General features: G+C 47.1%; 1 protein-coding gene across 1 annotated transcript in view; it reads right to left on the bottom strand.

Annotated features, from left to right (window-relative positions):
* Positions 1-533: 533 nt before the first annotated feature.
* The window catches only part of LOC144758075 (uncharacterized), a 39,739-nt gene continuing 14,387 nt past the window's right edge, over positions 534-25,885 (bottom strand). The window contains exons 3-4 of the mRNA XM_078646410.1: positions 5,073-5,189; positions 534-1,976 (exon numbers count right to left, since the gene is read on the bottom strand). Coding sequence (XP_078502536.1) covers positions 1,021-1,976; positions 5,073-5,189 — 1,073 coding nt within the window. The 3' untranslated portion in view covers positions 534-1,020. The remainder of the gene's footprint in view (positions 1,977-5,072; positions 5,190-25,885) is intronic.

Below are 25,885 nucleotides of genomic sequence, written 5' to 3'. Positions count from 1 at the left end.
ACTCCTACATCAATAAGATAGATTTCTGCACACAGTATACTTTTATACTTGTAACGTACGTGAAATACTTGTATACTTGTAATGTACGTGCAATATTTGTATACTTCAAATATACATGTAGTACCTGTATACCTGTAATATACGTGTAATACTTGTAATGTAGCTGAAGTACTTATATACTTGTAATGTAGGTGAAATATTTGTACACTTGATATGTACGTGTAATACTTGTAATGTACGTGAAATACTTGTATACTTGGAATGTATGTGAAATACTTGAATACTTGTAATGTGCGTGTGATACTTATAATGTACGTGTGATATTAGTAATGTACTTGTGATACTTACATGACATTCTACAGCATGTCAGGTTCAAGGCAAAAGTGAAATCTAATGTATATCCATTTGCTGTGGATTTGGGCCAGTGGAAAAATTTCAATGTTTACTGGTAATGTCAACAAAAATATTATATACATATATATATATATATACAAATAAAAAAAGAAGAGAGTATTTTCAGTGCATTCTATATTTGCAATATATTATACATACATGGTTGAAATGTACTTTATTAACTGATTAATTTCTTAGCTAATTATATAAATGTAAATCAAGGTGCGATTGTTTCCATTACAAGATTATCAGGAACTGCCAAAGGGCCCATTTTGTAATTCTTTAAAAGAATTCTGAACAAAGAAAGAAAGAAATGTTTTTTACCTGCACTGCAAGAGGCAGGAAAATACTGATTTAAATGCAATTATTCCCTAGTAAGACACAGCAGATAAAAAAAATACGTCTTATGAGCCGGTTAGTTCAAAGACCACCTAGGGTAGTACAAGATTACATGTAACGCTTGCAAAATTATAGTTCACTCTGTTGAAGGAGAAGTCATACGTCAGAAGATCGGTCGCCGAATGAATTAAGGGACTACAACGATGCTGTACGTCAGTGCATAACATAAGATCAATGAATGTCAGCAGAAAACGGGATGTTGCCAGCATAGTTAAAGGATCTGTGCCCTTAAGGAGCTGCACTCTCCCTTACACCAACTCCATCTTTCTTCTCCGCATGTAGTCTCAGATGTCGTGAAAGAGATTGTTTTGCAGTGAAACTCTTCTCACACTCAGTACAATTAAAAGGCCTCTCTCCTGTGTGTGTTCTCTGGTGTTGTATTAGAGTTGTGCTCAGAGTGAAACTCTTTTCACAGACAGTGCACTTGAAGGGTCTTACACCTCTGTGTATTCGTAGGTGTTGAATGAGGGATGGTTTCAGAGTAAAACTCTTATCACACTCGGTGCAGTTAAAAGGTCTCACTCCTGTGTGAATTCTTTGGTGTTGTAAAAGAGCGGTCTTATCAATAAAACATTTCTCACAGTTTGTGCAGTGAAAGGGCCTAATCCCTTTGTGAATTTTTAGATGCCGTAATAGAGCAGATTTATCAGTGAAACATTTTGCACACTCGGTGCAGGTAAAGGGCCGCACTCCTGTGTGTATTCTTTGGTGTTGTGTAAGGGCTGTTCTCAACCTAAAACTCTTTTCACACTCCGTGCACTTGAAGGGCCTCACTCCAGTGTGTATCTGTTGGTGTCTTAGAAGATATCCCTTTTCAGTAAACCTTTTCCCACATTCTGTGCAGGGAAATGGCCTCACTCCGGTGTGTGTTCTCTGATGATTTAGGAGATTTGCTTTTTTAGTATAGCTTTTCCCACAGTGAATTACGAGATCAGACTTTAGAGTAAAGCGTTTTTCACAGTCTGTGCAGGGAAAGGGTCTCAGCCCTTTGTCGGGTCTCTGATGTGCCGCAAAAAATATCTTAGTCCTATATGCCTTCTCCCACTCACTGCTGGTCAAGCGTCTTTCTGTTGTCTGGAGATCGTATTGTTGATTTAGGATGAAATTGTCAGTAAACGTCTTACACTCCGTGGATGTACTGGTCTCGCCCCTGTTCACACTTCTTTCTTCTGACTGGAAGGCTGCTGAATGAAAAGAAATGTAAAAAAGAGGGAAACAGTTTACATAAACGAGCACCAATGTGTGATATTACATCTCAGTGGTTGGCAGTACTGCTACAGGAATGTTTTGTATGTTACAATGAGAGGCAGTATCAAGGATTCCTTTGATACACAAATGTTGGACACTCAGGTAATGTCAGACAGATAACAGACTCTTGTCGCTCATGAGACATACTTATGTCAGTCATGTGACAGACCCACATTAGCCAAATGAAGGACACATGTTGGACAGCCATGTGGTATGTCATGTTATGCAGATTTGTAGATGGCACTGTCCTGGCCCTGAGCAGGTTTGAGTCGAGCCAAACCTATGGACTAGTGGGACTACCCGAAAAGTCAGGTCTTCATCTTATTGTTGCATTCAAGAAGTGAGGGGGAGGCTCTTATGTGTAGTGACAGGTCCTTCCACACTTTTCGAGTGAAGTAGGAGAAGGTGTGACTGACAGATATGGTTTTTCGTGTCTGTGGGATTTGAGCAAGGAGTGCGGACGAGCAGAGGTGTCTGGAAGGTTTCTTTGAGCAGATGCAATTGTTGAGGCATGCTGGGCCAGTGCTATGTAATGCTTTGAAAGTGTGGGTGAGGAGTTTGAATTGTGTTTGTTTGTGTATGGAAAACAAGAGGGGGTCCTTCAGGTGAAGAATGATGTGAGTTCGGCAAGGGAACTTGAGCGTAACTGGCCTTAGAGTTCCGAATAGTCTGCAGGCCTCTGTGAGTTTTTTGTTGATCCTGGCATAGAGGATGTTCTCGTAGTTCAGCTTGCTTGTCACCAGGGTGTGCATGACGGTTTTGCTGGTGCTGATTGAGAGTCGTTCAAAAATCATCTTCAGCATCTTCAGGGTATGGAAGCCTGAGGTTGTGACGGCATTGACTTGAGCTGTCATGTTGAGTTTGCTGTTGATAACAAGCCAGAGGTTCTTGGTGTGGATGGTGGGGGTGAGTGTCAGTCCAAAAACTATTGCCCACCACGTAAAGCCCCATGGTTAAGTGCTCTTCTCAAAGATCATGATTTCAGTCTTGTCAGCTTTAGACAACTGGACTTCATCCAGTGGGTGATTTCAAGCATTCTGGTCTGTGGGGGAGGTCATGAGCTGTGTGTCGTTGGCATAGGAGAGGATGTTGGGAGAGTGGATGATGCTGGCTAAAGAGATCCTTTCTGTGTTGCAGAGGGTCAGGCTCAGGGAGGATCGTCGCAGAACTTTGCAGATGAGGTCACCGGCATCCGAGGTGTGTGGTGTCAGGCTAATTGCCTGGGTCCATCCAAGCAGGAAAGAGCAGATCCATCAGATTGTGTGTCCTTAGATTTCAATGTTGTGCAGGCTTTGGATGAGGATGGGGTAGGAGACTGTGCCAAATGCTGCAGAGTGTACCAGGAGAATGAGGCCACCATGTCTCCTCCATCCAGAGTCATACGGATGTCATCTGTGGCAGCGATGATGGCAGTTTTTGTGCTGTTGTTGGGTCTGAAATTAGACTGAGTGATGTTGAGAAGTTTGTAGTCATTGAGGTATTCAGTGGAGAGTTTGTTGATGATTTTCTCTAAGATCTTGGACGGGAACGGTAGCAGAGAGATTGGTCTTCAGTTGGTAAGCATTGACGGGCAGTGGGGGGGTTCCATCAACAGTGGGAGGACAAGTGCCTATTTCCAAGCATCTGGGAAGGTCGTGGAAGAGGGGGAAGCATTCAGAATGAGTGTGAGCATGGTGCTGATGGATTGCAGTACTCTGGAGATGGTGTGGTGGGGGCCGGGCTCTGATGGGGCTCCTGAGTTGATTGACTTCACGGTGGGAGCAGTTCTTATGGGGTGATGGCGAGCAGAAGTTATTTGGATAAGATCAGGAGGCCTTTGGAGAGGTCTGTCTGGTCCATTTGAGGGTTAAAGTTGCTGTAGATAGTGGTGATTTTGTTGCTGAAGAACTGAACGAGTGTTGCAGAGGTCCTGCGAAGAGGTGATTGAGTTGAAGGCAGCCGCCTGTGAGGTCAAATCCTTCACAACGGTGAACATTTCTTTGCTTCTGTTGGTGCTGGTATTGATGCGATCCACCGGAGCGGCACGTTTGGTCTTCTAGTTCCTTTGGTGGACTTGTCTGTAGGTGGATTTGGACGGTGCTCCTGTCTGCATTGTCCTGGCTCGTTCTCCGTTTGCTCTCCAGTTGTTTGCAGTGGTGATTCATCTGTCTGAGTGTTCGTGTACCAAGTGTCCTGGGGTCTGGATCTTGCTGTGCTGCTGTGTTTGGGGTGAAGGGGGGAGGAGTCAGTGCAGGAGGTGACAGATGTACAACATTAGGCAGTGGTATGACACACTCATGTTGGACAGTAATATGATAACTGTGACAGACATGTGATAGACGAATGTCAAGGCATCATGTGACAATCACACGAGGGTCAGTTATATGACACTCCCAAGTGAGACAGACATGTGACAGATCCATGACAGTCATGTGAGAGACCCATGTCAGATTTGCAACAGAATGTCAGATATGAGACAGGCCCATGTCAGTTCTGAGTCAGACCCATGTTGGGCATGTGACAGACCCAAGTCTGCACTTTTAAAAGTAGACAGAGATCCCCTTGCAGGTAGGTGCAGTGAGTGACTGCACCGGCCAACAAGGGGACCCCTAGGAGTCCATGGCGCCCATTCCCCCCTCCAGAGGACTGCTCTCAGGAGGCGCACTGTCAGCACACCTCCTGACAGCTTCTTTGCCTGTGCGCCCGCGTCCCATGCAAATGAGAGAACACACTCTGGTGATAGCATTGGCACTATATTGGCGCAAGCACTATCTGTATTACAAAAAGGGCAGCGCAAGCGTCTGTGGCCCCTTCAGTAATACCAATGTGCCCCAGGGCACGTAAAGTGGGCAACCATGTTCATTGTGCCCCTGGGGCACTTTCCATAATACGACCCCGTAAGTGTAGCTGGCCAGGTGCTCGGTTGATGCACGTCTTCCCCTAATACCAGAAGTGAGGATAGGTAGACACTTACTGGAGGCATGTGTCACTGTAATCCCAGCTGGAGACATCAGCCTTCACGTGATTCTATGTAGGAAAGCATCATTTCTTACCTGGAGCACAACTGACGTTTTGTGTTTCCTCTGGCCTCGGATAGGTAGTGGGATGGCTCTCCTCCTCTTCCTCCTCTTTAATGACGACCGAAATTATATTGGTCATCATCCCATAGCCTAAAATGAATTCAAACCAAAAAACAATTACAACATTTACATTTCAATGAACTGTCTGCATGAGTGTGAAATCTGCTGACTGACTGCATAAAGCCCCAATACTCTGCACAACTGGAACATACAAGTCTAACTTGATGAGCAAGAATGAAGGTAAAAGGAACTCTTTACACAACTCCCATAAGTGTATCCGTGCAGGTGCCGTATTATGAAAAGTTTGTATCAGTGAGGTATGATTGCATTGGCCAAAGTGTGGGGAGGATGTGTTGTAATTTTGTAAAGATTTTGTACAATGTGAAAATTTTCTCAAGAATTGTATTGTTTTGTATCTGTATAGACATGCACAAAAAAATCGTGAGATGCCTAAAAAATGAAAAAGTTCCACTAGTGAAGTAAATGAATAAATAAACCAGTGACGTAATCAATAAAACGGGCCGGTATGTTTTATTCATAAAGGTCAGAACAAAAAATAGAGGGGAAAGTCCATTATTGGCAATTGTGTTGTTCTCTTGTTGCATTTGGCTTAGCCTTACTGGGTCAGAGCCTCCACCCTGTGTTGTTTTTCTTGTATTATGAAAAGTGCCCTGGGGGCTCAACGGGCATGCGCGCCGGCTTTGTGCGCTCTTGTGGCACGTTGGCATCACAGGAATGGCCTCAGAAGTTTGTGCGGCCCTTTCTGTAATACAGATAGCGCTGACGCACATATAGCGCCAGTGCAATCACCAGAGGATGTTCCCTCATTTGCATGGGGGCGTGGCTTCTTGCAAATGAGGGAATCTCTTTGGCTCTGAGCCCGCATATGATTATAGACACGGGCGCGGAGGCAAAGAAGGTGTCTGGAGGCGCTATGACAGTACGCCACCTAAAAGGTGGTGCACCTTCAGAGAGAAGCCCTCTGGAGGGTGGAAAGGGGGGTTTTATGGACCCCCGAGACATCCCTTTGCAGGCAGATGCAGTCACTCACTGCACCCAGGTGGTCTCTTTCCCTTCTTAAAAGTGTAGGTGGGTTGCTGCCTGTCCAGTGAAACACGGGGGGCTGCTTCAAAGCTGCGCTGTATTTCACTTGAACGCGCAGCCCCCAGGGCAGAGTTTGCAGCTGCCCCGGGGGAGCAGCGCATTGAACATAAGAAGGGGCACTTTCCCGGGTTGCACCTGGCACACCTTTTAAAAGCTGCACCAGGCACTAACAAGGAAAATGCACCACATTTAAAAAAGCATCCCCAGGTCTTCATGTGCATCTTGGCTATGAGGCCGACTCCTAAAAGTACAAGCTTCTCTTCCTCCTGAACGATGGACTGACACACTCCTCTCTCACCTCCTAAGCGTGGCATGAGTTACAGTCAATAAGTGTCTGCCGCAATGTTGTGATGCATCCAGCATTCAATCAGAGTGACGCTATTGTTTATTGCAGTCTGATCTTGGTTTGTATCTTTAGTTTATACGATTTGTTGTACGGGTGTCAGCTGAGGAGTTAGATTGGAGGGATTGGATATGTTTTTCCGATGCGGATTCAACCGCTCGTCTTTAAACCCGCGTCCGCCACATCCCTCACCCTCTCTAGTAAGACAAAGGTACCCAGATTGTGAAAAGTCCCAGAAACACAAACACATCAGTCGCTGGGGTGAAAATGATACTCTTTCTGGGGTGGTTTTGAGCAGAAGTTTGAATCATAGTTGGAGCCCTGACAAACACCTGTCTCATCTGAATTACGCCCGTACCCAGCATTAACAGCAGACGACAGGGTGGATGGCAAAACACTTAAAATTTGTTTAAATAATTAAATGGAAGACAGCTTGTCACAACCCCTACCTGATAATCTGTATATATTGTACCGGTAGAGTTGAAAGCAGGGGAGCCAAAACCAACTGACACCGAAGTACATCAAACTGATTAAATGTGTTTGCAAGAAATTTCAAACTTGTAGTAATGTAATCTGTTTAGTGAAAATAAAGACATGTACTATCCATGTCTCATAACTCAAGTGACCTCCGAGTTCCATTATCTTGCAAAACCACTTGCCCTTCAGCCTCATTCATCTGTTGCACAAGGGAAGCCCTTGGTGACTTGTAATATGTTTATAATTACAGCAGAGGATACTTCATCCTGTTTTTAGGGCTCGCCTAGGCAGCGCTTTAGCTGTCTCTTCGAGACAGGCAGTATCTAGGGTAAGGGATTGAAAAAACGCCCATCTTCTTCACTGGTGACTATTGCTGTCCTTTAGAAATGCTGTCTTTTCATTGGTGAATACACTTAATAGTCCCTGCTTTTAGAATGTTGTATCCTCCCATGAGGACTGGCACTCTTTCACATGTTCTTACTGTTCAGGTTATTTATACTTAGACAGAACTCTTTTTTTGATTGGGCTGTGTCTTTGCTCCTTAAGTGTTCTGTTTACTTGTGCAATTAAACTTCCTTTTGCTTAATTTGCTTGCAGTGGGGTCCCAGTGCCTCCCCCTGACTCCTCCCACAGCACTACTCCAGACCCCGGCACCCCTCTGAGGCCGTTGATGTTTTCCTCACAACACTGCTTTTATGATATTTAAAAAATGTTGCTTTTATTTATATAGCGCACTTGCTCATGGGGGGAATTAAAGAATCCAGCTGACGGCAGACTTGATTCGGGATCCTCAGTTTCCACCGCTGCGCCATATCCTTTCCTCGGCCAGGTTGCAGGTGAAGTACTATATGCGGTCAAAAAGATCCCTTAGGACACCTAGTGACAGTCTGTGGTACTGCACCCTCACAACACTGCCTGTTTTTAGGTCTCGCAGAGAGACCTATTGCAGTCAAACCACAAAGCTGACTTCACAATGCGGATTTGTAGAAGTGCACGTGCTCGTGACCGCGCTTCTATCCCCCTGCGTTGCTCTTCAAAGGCTCCCCTTACCATTTGCTCCTGCCTCCCCGCCGACTGGTTCACACATCACAGCCGTGACTCGCATTTCTGCCCAGCAGCTTCAAAGGGATCTGCTTCCCCGCCCACTGCTTCACACTTCACAGCCTGGCAGCCGTGACTCGCATTTCTCCTTCCCCCTCCCCACAGCAATGCCAAGAGCTTGTCACAGTTGATGTGTTCTCTTTTTTTTTATCTCACGGGCGTGATTTCCCTCTTTCACCCTGTCTCCTCTTTCGTTCTTTCTCTTGTGCCTTTGCTTGCGTTTTTTTTCTTTTCCCTAATCCCCAACCTCGTATCCCTATTTTGTTCGTCATCCCGCCCTGGTATTGTTTTCTCCTTCCTCTCACTCTTCACATTTCTGTCTGCTACCTCTTTCATTTGTCTTATTTCTCTTGACATCCCTGTCTATTCCTTCAACAGACTGTCTTTGTTTTCTCATTTTTCTCTTACCACGTTTTCTCCTCGCTCTGGCACAAAACCTCCTCTTTTTTTCCCTTTCCCTGCCTCACCTTTATGTTTTCACCCGTATGACTTTCTTTTCTTCCATTTCCATCTTTCTCCCATCTGTCCTTTACTCCATTCACACACTGTACTCCACCCCCCTTTCTTTAAAATATTTCTTTATTGTTTAAGCCGAATCCTTGTAGGGCACACACAAATATGTCATTCACAAGCCCATGCCGTCCCCCCCTCCCATCAGTACATATTAGCACTTAATTAGACTCTTAGGAATAAAGGGGGGGGGCTCCCAGGAGCGGGAGGGAGTGTGCCTGCGTTCACTGTGTGATTCAGTGGTGTGTCCCCGTGACGTGCACAGTGCGCTGTATAGTACACGAGTCACCGCTCCCTGGCCTGCGTGGGGACAAGCGCCTTCCTGCAGTGTATTCTAGCGCTGCGTTAATGTCCCATTGTGTGAAGCGCACGAGTAGAGGGAGGTGGGGGGGGGGGAGTGAATCTGATGCTGAGCAGTGGAGCGCGGCACTGCTGAGTCCCGGCCTCTGTCTTATCTCGGACCCCGACCATCGCCGGAGACTCGACCTCCGGCGCACTCACCCGCCTGTCACCTCTGAGTCAGAGCGCACTCTGCTGTCACCGTCCCTGCACTCTCGTCTCAGTGTCAGACCTCTCTTACTCTCGTCTCAGTGTCAGACCTCCCCCCTTACTCTGCGCTCTCATCTCAGTGTCAGACCTCTCTCCCCTCTCACTCTCTGCTCTCTCTTCCCTCTCACTCTCCGCTCTCTCCCCTCTCACTCTTCACTCTCTCTTCCCTCTCTCCGCTCTCTCTCCCTTCTCACTCTCCACTCTCTCTCCCCTCTCACTCTCCACTCTCCACTCTCTCCTCCCCTCTCTCTCCCCTCTCTCTTCCCTCACTCTCCACTCTCACTCTCCACTCTCACTCTCCACTCTCACCTCTCACTCTCCACTCTCACTCTCCACTCTCACTCTACACTCTCACTCTACACTCTCACTCTCCCCTCTCTCTTCCCTCTCTCTTCCCTCTCTCGTCCCTCTCTCTTCCCTCTCACTCTCCACTCTCTCTCCCCTCTCTCCGCTCTCTCTCCCCTGTCTAGGCTGCTCTCTGACTGTCTCCAGTGGCCTCTGTCTGTCTCTGGTCACCCCACCTCACCATCACTCACCCTCACCCCCTCATCCTCACACACCCTCACTCACCCTCACACCCTCACCCCCCTCAAAACCCTCTCACCCTCACTCACCCTCACACCCCCTCACCCTCACACACCCTTACCCTCACCCTGACACACCCTGTCACCCTCACACCATCACCCACCCTCACCCCCCCACCCACCCTCACACACCTTCACACCCCATCACACAGCCACTCACCCTCACACCCCCACCCACCCTCACTCACCCTCACGACCCTCACACACCCTCACCCTCACACCCCCTAACCCTCACTCACCCCCACACACCCTCACCAGCATAGCAAAACATAGCATAGCATAGCAAAACATAGCATAGCATAGCAAAACATAGCATAGCATAACAAAACAAAGTATAGGATAGCAAAACCAAACCTAGCATAACAAAACAAGAAATAGCATAGCAAAACACTACAAAGCATAGCATAACAAAACACAACAAAACATAGCATAACAAAACACAACAAAACATAGCATAACAAAACATAGCATAACAATACACAAAACATATCATAAGATAAAACATAGCATAACAAAACAAAGCATTGCATAACAAAACATAGCAGAACACAAAGCATAGTATAACAAAACACAGCATACATAACAAAACATAGCATAACAAAGCATATCAAAACATAACATAACTTAGCATAACAAAACACAACAAAACATAGCATAACAAAACAACATCGCATAGCATAACAAAGCTTAGCATAGCATAACAAAACATAGCATAGCATAACAAAACATAGCATAACAAAACATAGCATAGCAAAACAAAGCATAGGATAATAAAACACAACAAAACATTGCATAGCATAACAAAACATAGCATAGCATAACAAAGCATAGCATAGCAAAACACAACAAAACATAGCATAACAAAACATAGCATAGCATAACAAAACAAAGGATAGGATAGCAAAACAAACCATAGCATAACATAACAAAACATAGCATAACATAACATAACAAAACATAGCATAACAAAACACAACAACAAATAGCATAACAAAACATAGCAAAGCACAACAAAACATAGCATAGCTTTACAAAACACAGCATAACAAAACAAAGCTTAGCATAGCATAACAAAACATAGCATAACAATAGCATAGCATAACAAAACATAGCATAACAAAACATAGCATAGCAAAACATAGCATAGCAAAATAAAGCATAGCATAATATAACACAACAAAACTTTGCATAGCATAACAAAACATAGCATAGCATACCAAAGCATAGCATAGCATAACAAAGCATAGCATAGCAAAACACAATACAACTCAGTGCCACATAATTATATGCTACATAATTACACTGCACTCAATGCAACATACACTCCTAATACCACTCAGTGCCACATAATTACACTCTACTGTGGAGAAGTGTGGCTCAGGGGTTAGAGGCGGCAGACCCGGAAGCTGAGATCGGTCCTGGACCAGGGTTCAATTCCCCGCCTCGGCGGGCCTTGGGCTCAAAAATTCTACGGACTCGATAATTCTCGCTCCGGTGCCTACTTGACTCACGGGTTCACACTCTGCGACTCTGGGCAATAGCTTGCTTAATCTCCACTACGGCCCCTCGCGGCGGGATGCCTGGCTTTCACCTTGTGGATACCCTGTCGGGGTTATTTCACAGGGGAATACCAGGACGGGTTCCCAAAGCAAGTGCCGCGAGACCCCTTTGGGGTGATACGTGCGCTATATAAGCAACCACGTTTACGTTTTACGTTTTTACTGAATGCAAGACACACTCCACACAATACCACTCAGTGCCACATAATTATGTTACATAATTACACTACACTCAATGCAACATACACTCCAAACAATACCACTCAGTGCCACATAATTACACGCCACATAATTACACTCTACTGAATACCTCAAACACTCCACACAATACCACTCAGTGCCACATAATGATATGCTACATAATTACACTGCACTCAATGCAACATACTCTCCAAATCCCACTGAGTGCCACATGATTACAAGCCACACAATTACACTCTACTGAATACAACATGCACTCCTCATAATACCACTCAGTGCCACATAATTACATGCAACATAATTACAATCTACTCAATGCAACATACACTCCAAATACCACTCAGTGCCACATAGTTACATGCCACATAATGACGCTGCACTCAAAGCAAACATACACTCCAGACAATACCACTCAGTGCCACATAGTTATAAGCTACATAATTACACTGCACTCAACGCAACATACACTCCAAATACCACTCAATGCCACATAATTACACGCCACATAATTACAGTGCACTCAATGCAACATGCACTCCAAATACCACTCTGTGCTACATAATTACACGCCACATAATTACATGCCACATAATTACACTGCACTCAATGCAACATACAATCCAAATACCACTCAGTGGCACATAAATATATGCCACATAATTACACTGCACTCAATGCATTATACACTCCAAATACCACTCAGTGCCATATAATTACACTGCACTAATGCAACATACACTCCAAATACCACTCAGTGCCACATAGTTAAATGCCACATAATTACACTGCACTCAATGCAACATACACTCCAAATACCACTCAGTGCCACATAATTACACACCACATAATTACACTTGACGGAATGCAACACACTCGACAAAATACCACTCAGTGCCACATAATTACAAGCCACACAATTAAACTCTACTGAATACAACATACACACCTCATAATACCACTCAGTGCCACATAATTACACGCAACCTAATTGCACTCTACTCAATGAAACATACACTCCAAATACCACTCAGTTCCACATAGTTACACGCCACATTATTACACTGCACTCAATGCAACATACGCTCCAAATACCACTCAGTGCCACATACTTACACGCCACATAATTACACTGCACTCAATGCAACATGCACTCCAAATACCACTCAGTGCCACATAATTACACTGCACTCAATGGAACATACACTCCAAATACCACTCAGTGCCACATAATTACATGCCACATAATTACACTCTACTGAATGCAACACACACTCCACACAATACCACTCAGTGCCACATAATTATATGCTACATAATTACACTGCACTCAATGCAACATACACGCCAAACAATACCACTCAGTGCCACATATTTACACGCCACACAATTACACTCTACTGACTACAACATACACTCACACAATTCCAGTCAGTGCCACATTATTATATGCAACATACTTACACTGCGCTCAACGCAACATACACTAAATACCACTCAGTGCCACATAATTACATGCCACATAATTACACTGCACTCAATGCAACATACACTCCAAATGCCACTCAGTGCCACATAATAACACGCCACATAATTACTCTATCTATTGCCCTCACTCTATCTGTCTATCGCCCTCACTTCGTCTATCACCCTCACTCTATCGCCCTCACTCTATCTATTGCCCTCTATCTATCTATCGCCCTCACTCTGTCTATCTATCTATCTATCGCCCTCACTCTATCTATCTATCTATCGCCCTCACTCTATCGCCCTCACTCTCTCTATCTGTCTATCGCCCTCACTCTATCGCCATCATTCTATCTGTTGGACAGGCCTCGTGAAGGGGCCGCTTCCTCCCCGCATCACAAGACTCTGACACCGGCTCGCCCGGTGTCACCAGAAGAACCACCCCGGCAACCCACAGAAGCAACCCGCAACCCGTCCCCAACGGGACGCCTGCTCCCGAACACCCCGACATCGGCCGGCCCGGGCCACCACCGGCAGCCTTGCCCCGGCCCAGCCGCCATCTTGGACACTGCACCACGAGGCCGCGTGGCCTCAGCTCGACCCCAACCCTGGGCCTGGCCAGGCCTTGACATCGAGGCACCACCATCCACCCAGGAGGTGAAGAGACCACTGGCAGGTCAATGGGAGAAAGGAGTGTCGATGGCTCTCCCCCGCCAGGTGCCGATCACCCCCAGCCTCCCCGGGCGCTGGCTCCACCCCCCTGCTGGGTGTCTGGACTCCCTCATCCCGGACCTCCCGAACTCCAAGAGCGAGGGTCCGGACATCAAAGGAGGCCAGACCTATAACTGGGGCAGCTCCAGAGCAGGAAGGCAGTTGTATCCTGGAGTCGAGAGACACCTTGAAGAACTCATCCTTGACGGACTGCTGGCGCTGCCGCAGCCTGCCTTGTGAATCATCGTCCTGCCTGCTGGCGCTGCCGCGGCCTTCTGCAACCTACATCCTCGTCGGGACCTGCTGGCGCTGCCGCGGCCCTCTGCAACCTACATCCTCGTCGGGACCTGCTGGCGCTGCCGCGGCCCTCTGCAACCTACATCCTCGTCGGGACCTGCTGGCGCTGCCACGGCCCTCTGCAACCTACATCCTCGTCGGGACCTGCTGGCGCTGCCGCGGCCCATCCTTGTGTGCACCATCGCCTTTGCCGGCTGGCGCTGCTGCGGCCCTTCTCAAGTGAGACTTATCATCCGAGCCTGCTGGCGCTGCCGCGGCCCGACCTTCCAGAACTTCGAGCTCGAGGATTGTGAGCTATTCATCGTACCACCTCAGTACCAGACCGGTACCAAGACTGTCCCGCTACCCCCTTTCCCTTCCAGAGACTAGAATTGAGAGGACCCTCGTGTCCCGTTCTCACTGTATCGTTGATATCCTTGCTGCAAGAACCGTATATAAAGAGTGTTGACCTTATCCTTGTGTGGTGTCCATCTGTGGGGGGGAAGTTACTTGTCTGTACGATCGCTGGAGACGGCCCTCACCGGAGGCCTCTCCTCTTGTCCTCGGCCGACCCTCCAGGTCCCCGTCTAACACTATCTATCTATCGCCCTCCCTCTATCTATCTATCTATCTATCTATCTATCTATCACCCCCACTCTATCTATCGCCCTCACTCTATCTATCGCACTCACTCTATCCTTCACACTCACTCTATCTATCTGTTGCATCACCACAGCATCACTCAGCACCACCACAGCATCACTCAGGGGCACCACAGCATCACTGAACGCCACAGCATCACTTGTCGCCACCACAGCATCAATCTGTGCAACTATTCAACAACTGGTTCAAATATGTTCTCTCAATGTTTCAAGCTTTATTACAAATATCGCAAAAAGATGTTAATATTTCACTTCTGTTCTTGGATTTTCGTCACAATAAAATACACTGAACATAATCTTCACAAAAGTTATTTACAAAAGTTTAAGCTATTGCCGTTATAAATTACAATAACTTTTATTTAAGTATTACTTATTTTTTTTTAAAATAAAAGCCATTGTTATTTGTAATATCAATACATTTAAGTCACGTAAATACAACACATATTGCATTACAAATGCTATAGGTGTCACATTTGCGAAATTTATAGCTATAGGCATTGTAAATGACAAAGCTATTAATTTCGCTATTTTCAAAACCAACACATAAATAAAAAAATTGTCATTTACAATACCAATAGCTCAAACTTTCCTAATGCGAGACCTATTGCATTGCAAATGCTTGTTTTCTGAAGTGAGGCTTCTTGCATTGCAAATGTTTGGCCCGCATAAAGACAAGCTACATTCTTGCAGGGAACAACCAAAAATAAGTGTTCTTTGTGAGTGCCAGAAGCACCTGTGTGCCTCTGCTTGTGCATGTCGTATGTTTGAGTAAGGGGAGTTTGGGAAGTTGCCGTAGTCCTTCCTGCTCGGTTATAAAGAAGCTTGCACAGCCAGTGCCCCGGCTGCACCTGTTCTGTTTTAAGGACTCATAGTTCTTCTGCCTACACTGTAACTAATCTGCGTGCGAGGGGAGCTTGGAAACCACCTGTGCCTATGCACCTGCCCATGCCACCCATGCCTATGCTACTGCCCATGCCACCAGTGCCTATGCTACTGCCCATGCCACCAGTGCCTATGCTGCTGCCCATGCCACCCTTGCCTATGCTGCTGCCCATCACACACATACCTATGCTACTGCCCATGCCACCAGTGCCTATGCTACTGCCCGTGCCACCAGTGCCTATGCTACTGCCCATGGCACGTGCCTATGCTACTGCTCATAGCACGTGTCTATGCTACTGCCCATCCCACACATACCTATGCTCCTGCCCATGCAACCCGTGCCTATGCTCCTGCCCATGCCACCTGTGTCTATGCTACTGCCCATGGCACGTGCCTATGCTACTGCCCATGCCACCCTTGCCTAGGCTGCTGCCCATCACACACATACCTATGCTACTGCCCGTGCCACCCGTGCCTATGCTACTGCCCATGGCACACATGCGTATGCTACAGCCCATCACACACATGCCTATGCTACTGCCCATCCCGCACATACCTATGCTACTGCCAATGGCACGTATACCTATGCTACTGCCCATCCCACACATACCTATGCTACTGCCATGCCACCTGTGCCTATGCTACTGCCCATCCCACAAATACTTATGCTACTTCCCATGCCACCTGTGCCTATGCTTCTGCCCATCCCACACATACCTATGCTACTGCCCATGCGGCCCATGCCTATGCTACTACCCATGCCACCCATGCCTATGCTACTGCCACATGCCACCCATGTCTATGCTACTGCCCATGCCACCCATGCCTATGCTACTGCCCATGCCACACATACCTATGCTACTGCCCATGCCACACATGTCCTACGCGTGAGAAACGTGTGCAGTGTTTGATCTGCGTTAGCAATCCTGTTCGCTACACAAAAGCCAAAATGATGGCCTTTGCCACTGCTTGTTTTTAGGTCGAAGGCCTAAAAGGCTGCGCTTGCGCAGTCTTAGGCCGGAGATTTAATGAGTTTGAGTAGCGGCGAAGGTCCCGCCTCCGTGCCCCCTCTCTCCTTCATTGGCTGGCTTCCTAAACGGAGGCCAGCCATTGGAGGAGAGATGCGTCACTCCAAACAAGCTCCGTCCTTTTCGGATTTGGGGGCGTAATTTTTGATGTTCTTTAGACAGTGACGTTGTCCGTCACTCAGAACATCAAAACCACGCCCCCAAATCGGAAAAAATCTCGGAGCTTGTGTCCGCCATTTTCGATCCTTCGCAGTGAAGGTAAGATCGTGGCTGTTTCCCTCCGTGCCTTCTTCCCCCTGTCTGTTTCCCGCCCCCCTCCCGCTCTCCGTGTATTTTCGCTGTCCGTGTGTGTGTTTCCCGCCCCCTGTTTGTTTCCCGCCCCCTCCCGCTCTCCGTGTATTTTTGCTGTCCGTGTGTGTGTTTCCCGCCCCCTCCCGCTCGTGTGTGCATTTCAGAGCGTCTGTTTCCCGCCCCCCTCCCGCTTATTTTGTAGTAAGCAGGATTTCCAGTTGATGAGGTAAAGGGTATTCTGCATTAGAAAAATTAATTGCCTGTAGAAAAAAGACACGGTGTCATTTGTTGTGTACCTGCAGAAGTCTGCTACATGTACGTATGCACGCCAATTACCCGCCTGGCTCGGAATCGAACCCTAAAAAGTGTGACGTACTAGTTTTTAGATGGTGTTACGAATCACTTTCATGTTGCTCAGATGTTCTTTTGATGGCCATTTGGGAAATGCGAGTATGTATTTTATCAATTACTGCCGATTCTCGCGTTGCATCAAGGCCTTGGGTGGGATGACGCCCGTTCCTTCAGACGCCCGCGTCTCTGCGCGTCCCTCCGGAGCGCCGAGGCGCGCGTCCTCTCGGGCCCGGTTCCGGGGGCGAGCAGTAACCGGGCTCTGATCCCGCTCCCGGCGTTCATTAGTCGGCCGTCCGCCGGGCGCGGATTTACACTTCAAGGGGATGAAAGACCAGCTGGGAAAGATAAGACGGTTTCCCGCACGGAAGGCGAGGCGGTGCCACCGCGGTCAGCAGGGTAGCTGCCTCCGCAGAAAGGAAACGCGCCGGTATTTGCAGCGCTTCGCCATCGCCCCAACTGAGTCCAGAGCAGACAGCCCCTCCCCGTTGATTAAAAAAGTACATCCGGCATTTGTCGGCCCAGAACATCCCTCTGGCACTTATGTGCGCAAGATGCTTACCGGTAATCGGTTCTAGATATGGGCAAAGAAAGCATTCCGGCCTCTTTCTAATAATAAATCACACGTTATTCTCCCTCTCTATTCCTCGGGTTTCAAAATGTCGTTTTATTTCAACTCTTTAAGCCACAGTAGTGATTTTCATCAACTCTATTGAGAGCATAGCCCTTTAAACTTCGATATAATTTCCTATAAATGTCATTAAACTGCCCTAGTGTAATCAGAAACTGCTCGGCAATATTAGAATGCAGCTTTGGAAAACTCACGTAGAAACAGGCTTAGTTTTAGAATAGGATTTACCGCGCTCTCATCACCCTTGCAGACATTAGAATTTCTGCAGGGTTGTGACCTGACTTCCCAGAAGTTACGGGGCATAAACCGTGTCTATTACAGACAGTGTCCGACAGACCTATCGGGCAGGCAGGCAGTGCCTGATAGGCTGGTCTAAGAGTAAGAGTGTGGGCAGGTTTTATATTTTGGATGTTCGTGGGCCTGTTTTATGTCTGCTGGGCTGGTTTTACTGTTGATCTCTCCCTGGAAACAATCATTTCCTGCAGCAAGCTTAAATCCATACATTGCAAAAATAATGCCTTCACAAGTTTAAAATTGCACCAGTTTGTAAACATGGGCACTTTTTTGGGCTTTCTAGTTCACTAATGTGGGCCACTTTTATTTTGGTGCGCAGGACTGATTTCTTTCCTAAATTTAGACACACATATTGTGGAGTGATTGAATGTGTGTGGGTCACCTATTAGACAATAGACTGACCAGTCTAAATTCAGCAAACTCAAGGGAACTCCCTTTACTTTGTTTGAGCTTTACTTTACCCTGTTCCCTTGACGTATAAGGGTTACTCTCCTCATATTGATACTGATTTTTTTCCTAGCTGGGTGCTGCTTATATTGCAGTGCTCTCCTGTCACTGATGTGCTGGTGCTGTGAACTGGTAACGGAGGTTGTCTCTTATGCAGTGCACTCCTGTCACTAGGGTTTTCTTACTGCTTCTGACGCTCTGCACGCACATCACTGACATGCTGTTGTTGGTGCCTGCACGACGGGTATGTGTGTATGGTGGGGGGGGGGGGGGGGGGGGGAGGGGTCAGGGCTCACCTGACAGAAGAAAGCTTGTGCGGAATAGTGAACACTTGTGACTATGGGTTCGTCTCTAGTGCAGTGCACGCTATTCATTGGGGACAGTGTTCTGAATTCTACAGCAGGGGGCACTGGTGGAGCATACAGTAGCCAGATGATGGCTGGAATGTGTATGTTTTAGTACTCAACATGGACGATACGTTAGTACTGTACAGTACAATGCTTTGCTGCACTTGAAATTCCCCAGTTGCATTCTGCGTGCCTGCATGTTGAATGGAAAGGTGCTCCAGATGCGGCATGTATCATTGATCTACTGCAGGATGAGACAGTTTGTGGCTGTGCACTGTCCGTGCAAATGTATGCTAAGTGGAAAGGCTTTGTGTTAGCTAGAGGTGTTTAAGTGTGTGTGTGTGGCTCTGTGTATGTGTGGGTGGCTGTGTGTGTGTGTGTGGGTGGCTGTGTGTGTGTGTGTGGGTGGCTGTGTGTGTGTGTGGGTGGCTGTGTGTGTGTGGGTGGCTGTGTTTTTGGGTGGGTGGCTCTGTGTGTGGGTGGGTGGCTCTGTGTGTGGGTGGGTGGCTCTGTGTGTGGGTGGGTGGATCTGTGTGTGGGTGGGTGGATCTGTTTGTGGGTGGGTGGGTGGCTCTGTGTGTGGGTGGGTGGCTCTGTGTGTGGGTGGGTGGCTCTGTGTGGGTGGATGTGTGTGTGGGTGGCTGTGTGTGTGGGTGGGTGGGTGTGTGTGTGGCTGTGTGTGGGTGGCTGTGTCTGGGCGGCTCTCTGTGTGGGTGGCTCTATGTGTGTGGGTGGCTCTCTGTGTGGGTGGTTGTGTGTGTGTGTGGGTGGCTGCGTGTGTGTGGGTGGCTCTGTGTGTGTGGGTGGCTCTCTGGGTGTGGGTGGGTGGCTCTGTGTGTGTGTGTGTGTGTGTGTAGCTCTGTGAGTGTGGGTGGCTCTGTGAATACTCTCTACTACTCTCTAATGCTCACCTATTGCCATTGTAAAAGACAATACCATTTATTTATGTTTAAAAAAAAAAAAGAAAAATAATGTCATGAGCAATGCCAATAGCTCTACCTTTAATAATGCCGAGACCATTGCATTGTAAATGCTTGTTTAATATTGTTGCTGCGTAGCGTTGCTGTTGCTGTTCGGCCATTGTTGTTGCTTGTTATGCAATGCACTATGTTGGCTTAGTACAGTTCAAGGGCTTGCAGTGCCTGGAGGTCCTGCAGAGAGCCCAGTTGATATAGTGGTAGCACACGAGCCCCTTCTGAGATTGTGTCCGAGGGAGGGCAGTGGTTGGGCATGGGGTAAAGGGGGCACTGCTCTCTTGCCGCCGCTTTGTGGTTGGTGTGTTGTCCACCTTCATCCAGTTCCATTAGCCAAGCGTTGGCTTTGTCTAGAATAATGAAGTGATTTTATTTACTTTTCCTGACATATTTTGTCGGACTCCCTGCCGGGATTAATGCATCTGATTTCAAAGGGGGTTCTGGGAAAGCAGAGCGTGCAGCAGGCGTAAAAAACAAAAAACAAATACCCACTACTATAAATGAATAAAAGTTACAGTTCTGTTGAACCTAATTCTATGGCAGTCCACGGCGGCTTCAGATTATGCTTCTCTTTCTTTACTGAAAAAACACCGCAGCCAATCAAACTTTCAATAGCATAGCCCGGAAGGACTGCCCCTCCACAGTATGCACCAATCAGGTCCCCCCAAAGGTGTAAATGTCCTGAACACTAATCTTCTTTCTCTTTCTTTGCTGCTGCAGCAGCGAGTTAAGTGCATTCATTTTACTATATTTAGAGTGATATGTGGTTACTATGCGATCTATTTCAAATGTATACTGTGTTTTAATGGTCACGATTAATTTATTTATTTATTTATTTTTAAAATTTCTAGAGCGCACTGTTACCCGGAGGTGTCCTGGCGCTAACATGGTTGAACTAGTGTGCGTGAGTGAGGCGCTTTAATGGGAGAAGAGCCAGGTCTTCAATGATCTTCTGAAGGATAGCAGGTCGGGGAGCTGTCTGAAGGGAAGTTTATTCCAGGCTACTGCTGCGCCTAGGGAAAAGCTCCTACCCCCCCATCTTGCTTTCTTAACTCTGGGTACTAAGACCAGTGCCTGCTGTCCTGATCTTAGGGTTAATGCCCGCTTATACCAGTGGAATAATTGCTTCATACATCTAGGGCCGAGATCGTGTAATGCTTTAAAAAACACACAAAGTGCCTTAAAGGTTATTCGTTTCTGCACTGGCAACCAGTGCAGTTTCGCCAAATCCTGGGCCACCGATGCAAACTTAGGGGTGTCTGTTATCAGGCGTGCGGCTGCGTTCTGTAGAATCTGGAGCTTATTTAGTACGCCCTGTTGGGCGTTCAGCATAAGGCTGTTACAGTAGTCTAACCGCGATAGCACTAGACCGGTGACCACTGTTTTTCTGTGCTCTACCTCTAAAAATAGTAGTACTTTCCTAATAGTTTTGAGGATAAAGTACGTGGAAGAGGCAAGTGCGTTGATCTGACGTTTAAAGGATAATGAATCATCAACCAGGATGCCTAGATTTTTCACCTTAGTCACAGGGGAGGGGAGAGGAGAGTTCCCACGATCAATCCGCGTTACAAGTAAATTGCTGTATTGTTGCCGATATATATTTACTGGTGGCTTGAGTGGAGCAGGACAGACGCGCTCTGGCCGCTCGGGGAGCAGTCCCCTTTTCATTGCCACTGGATTTGTGCATGCGCAAACAGCCGTATCAGGTTTTTATTACCTATCGGCTGAGCGCGCATACGCGTCTAAGGACAGCTCAATTCCCGGTCCTCAGTGAACGCCCGACGGGGGGGATAAGCGTTGCAGGGCACTGCCCTAGAAGGAATAAAGGGGTGGCTCCCTCCACACTTAAAGAAAATAGTTTTTCCTAGTTAGTTAGTCTCCTAGTTAGTTGGGATACAGAGTTTTGGCAAATATATTGGATATAAAAGAGATAGGCTTTGGGCCTGGAATAACTTATACTCAGGTTAGGGAGGGATTGTAGGGCCTTTGTCACCACTGTGTCACCCCCTCTGGAACCTTCTCCACACCTCCAATAGCACGATGGCGTACTACCCCCAGGCGGTTGACCAGTGGGCAGATTATAAGGACTACGTGGAATTTGAGGAGGTGTCCTATGAGCAACAGATGGAGGAGCAGTTGGTGGAAGCCCTGGATACCCACGTCCAGGGGGTCTGTGAACAGGGTGCTGGTCGAAGCTTTACAACCATTTACTAAGCCCCTGGAGAACTATGAAAAGCGCAAATTTAAGGCATCTCTGGGCGAGCCATCATTTCACTCTTCAGCTGAAGTCTTTTCCCTGGTGGCGCCTAATGTCATTAAATACCATGACTATGGCGGGTCCCTCCCTTCTAGAATTTCAGCTCTATTGAACCAGGGGAGGCGGAGGAGTCTCCTCCTGCTGCCCCGGACACCTCTGACTCTGAGCAGGACAGGACAGAGAAGAGCCTAAAAAGCGAACAAAAGAAAGTCCAAAACTCACAATGTAGTGGCCCACCTAATGCTGCCACCCTGCTGTTCGACCCCCGAAACATTACCACCCAAGGTCTACCGAATGGGTACCGGGTGTTGAGGTAGCATACCATGTACAGGAAAACCTCTGACAGGGATCTGAGGGCGAGGTGCGCGCTACATTGAGGTCAGAATACCCTAGACCATCCTTATTGGGCAAAGTGGCGGACACGCTAGAGTTGGATCCTAATATGGCTACGTTTATGAAAAAGTTGCTAAAGAACCAAACAAGCATTTACAATGCAATGGTCTCGGCATCATTAAAGGTAGAGCTATTGGCATTGCTCATGACATTTCTTTTTTTTTCTTTAAATCATAAATAAATGGCATTGTCATTTACATTGCCAATACACAGCACTCTGCACCTGCACTCACTACTCTGCACACACTCACTACTCTGCACATGCACTCACTACTCTGCACCTGCACTCACTACTCTGCACCTGCACTCACTACTCTGCACCTGCACTCACTACTCTGCACCTACACTCACTACTCTGCACACACTCACACTTTGCACTCAACAGCACACACCACTTCACACACTCGCACTCTGCACTCAACAGCACACAGCACTCTGCACACACTCGCACTCTGCACTCAACAGCACACACCACTCTGCACCTGCACTCGCAGCTCTGCACTCAACAGCACACAACACTCTGCACCTGCACTAGCAGCTCTGCACCTGCACTCACTACTCTGCACTCAACAGCACACACCACTCTGCACACACTCACCCTGCACTCGCATATCTGCACTCTGCACCTGCACTCACTACTCTGCACACACTCGCACTCTGCACTCAACAGCACACACCACTCTGCACACACTCGCACTCTGCACTCAACAGCACACACCACTCTGCACCTGCACTCGCAGCTCTGCACCTGCACTCGCAGCTCTGCACCTGCACTCGCAGCTCTGCACGCACTCACTACTCTGCACACACTCACACTCTGCACTCAACAGCACACACCACTCTGCACACACTGCACTCAACAGCACACACCACTCTGCACACACTCACCCTGCACTCGCAGCTCTGCACTCTGCATCTGCACTCACTTCTGTACTCTGCACTCTCTACTCTGCACTCTCTACTCCGCACTCTCTACTCTGAATTAACGCCTCCCAGCAGGAAATGTATGTTTTCCCCATTTTGTTGCAAACAAAACCCTCCAAATGTCCTAGGAGGCAGCGCACTACAAAAATAATAATGGCATGATTACAAGTGCGCATGCTTCCAAGGCACCCTACCAGCAGTGTGTCGCCCTGTCCGGCCCGGGGAGAGTCCTGCTATCTTATCGAGCCACTCACTCTGTCAGGTCTGTAAGAATGGTCCAGTTTTTCATATTTCCACTGTAGAAGACATAGTCCCAGTGAGCTCTGTGATAACTATAATTATATTAAAATGATAAACAGCACAGCGGTTTACCCTGCACAAAAAACGCATTTACAGGTCATTAAAATAAATTCACTTCTGCTACAATTCATCCATATATTATCACAAAATTTAGATAGTCTGAAGGAATGTTCATCGTTTTGAGCAATGTCTAACATTTCACCTCTTGAAACTCATTTTAGTGTTGTGGGAATCAACCGTGCAGCATAATAGGTGATCTCAGGTGCAGCGTTAACTTTACACATACAGTCCTAGGATTAGTGTTAGAGTGCTGGGGTGGGAGACCTGCCAATCTAAGTAATTGTATTCACTTTTACCACGTCTTACCTTATTTTGTTATTATGTAAGCACATATTACCTCAACCTGGCACACATCTAGCCAGCTACAAAGCTCTGATAGTTAATGAATATTTATTGGCTGGATAACTGCCATGAGTCTGTTTAATCTGCAAAAAACACACATTATTTGCAATGCTATACAAAAGCTCAAAGTTCAAACGTAAATAATAATGCAGGAACAAATTAGCATGGAATTTGTCTAAACAAAAGTGCAGAGGCTCAAAGTTTTCTTAGAGGCGTGTTGTTGCCAAATGCCGGGGTTGCCGATTAAGTTGATTCCACTTCAAGCAAGCCTTTTTTTACACCACCCTACACTCCCTGTCTCTTTATCTTAATCTTGCAGTATTTTCGCCAATGTTTCTCCCTTTGACACCTTTTGCTTATCTTTCTCTTCATCCTGGTCTTCCACCTTTTCTGCCTTTCCAGCTTAGACCAACCAAAGTCTGACGATAAAAAATGCCCTGGTCTACAAAAATGAGCGTCTCTAGCCACCGGCTAAAATTAAGCACTGGGCGTCATGGTGTACAGTTCACAGAATACAGCAGCCAGCAAAAGAGTTTAAAACGCTGCATGTAACTTTTGAGACCAAGGAGAGCTGCAGGCAGAAGGAAGGGGGCAGAGGAGAGACGAAGGGGGGCGGGGGGTGCGACGAGAGACGGAGAGCTGCGGGCAGAGGGAAGGGGGGGGGGGGGAGAGAGACAGAAACTCGGGATCAGGCTGTATGCTAATGGTAGGAAACAGCGAAGAGCAGCAAGGAAACAGGGACGTCTGGGTCAAAAGTCCGGAACAGCAGCAAGGGAACAGGGACATCTGGGTCAAAAGTCGGCAAAATGGCAATATGCCAACTTGATATTAAGGTATTGGAGCGCTTTAAACGAGCACCAGTTACATTACACTAGGAAACATTCATGTTTGTGTTGTCTTCCTGTCCACTCCAGCAGCAAAGGTGTGGTCCATATTGTAATTTAAAATTCAATTAAAGGTAATATGTGATGCTTCTTGTAAGTGTAAAGTGACCTAGTAATGTTTTCATAAATGTGTAGTTTCAAATATCCTCTTCAAAAAAGCAAGTATGGAAACACACACAAACTACGTTTTTCATAGGCCATGATCTGGTGAAAGCATCTCACCGCTATCAACTCAAAAGTTTTCCAGAACATGCCAGGGGTGACATTATCATCTAATCCTTTGCTTACGTTTTTTTTTCTAATAGAAACTGAACTATGAATCTTACATGCTAAGAAAAGACGGTTGGAACTGGGAAATGTGCCGAATTCCGCAGCTAATTATTATCGAGTTGTTAAGTGAGGTGGCATGACGCACATCCCCAGTACCTTTTAACATACCTATTCGATTTGTTGCACATGTGGGCCGGGTGCTGTGGACTAAAACGGCAACTTAGGCAGGCAGCGAGTGTATTGGGAAGGAAAATAAAAGCTGCCTGCTAGTTTTCCATCTGTCTGCCTCTGGCCAATAAAGGCACCGCACGCGTGGTCAGCAGGGCGAAGGCCTTTCCGGAAAAAACAGCAGGCAGGGCGTGGATCCACGAGGGGGTGCTGGGCACGCACTGTCTGCTAGGTCGCATTAATTTGTTTGACAATAACAGAACACTGAGACACATATCACGTGGAAGGCTCCTGATCTTTTGGATATCTGAATTCAGCTATCGGGCACCGGAGCAGAGTGTGACAATTAGCAACAGCGCACTAAATGGCAAGCAGGCTGCCTCAGTACTTACTGTGTCTAAGTGT

Source organism: Lissotriton helveticus, chromosome 1_1, assembly GCF_964261635.1.
Source record: "Lissotriton helveticus chromosome 1_1, aLisHel1.1, whole genome shotgun sequence".
NCBI classification, from domain to species: domain Eukaryota; kingdom Metazoa; phylum Chordata; class Amphibia; order Caudata; family Salamandridae; genus Lissotriton; species Lissotriton helveticus.
The sequence above is the reverse complement of the archived record's forward strand: the minus strand, read 5'-3'. Positions and strand labels throughout refer to the sequence as shown.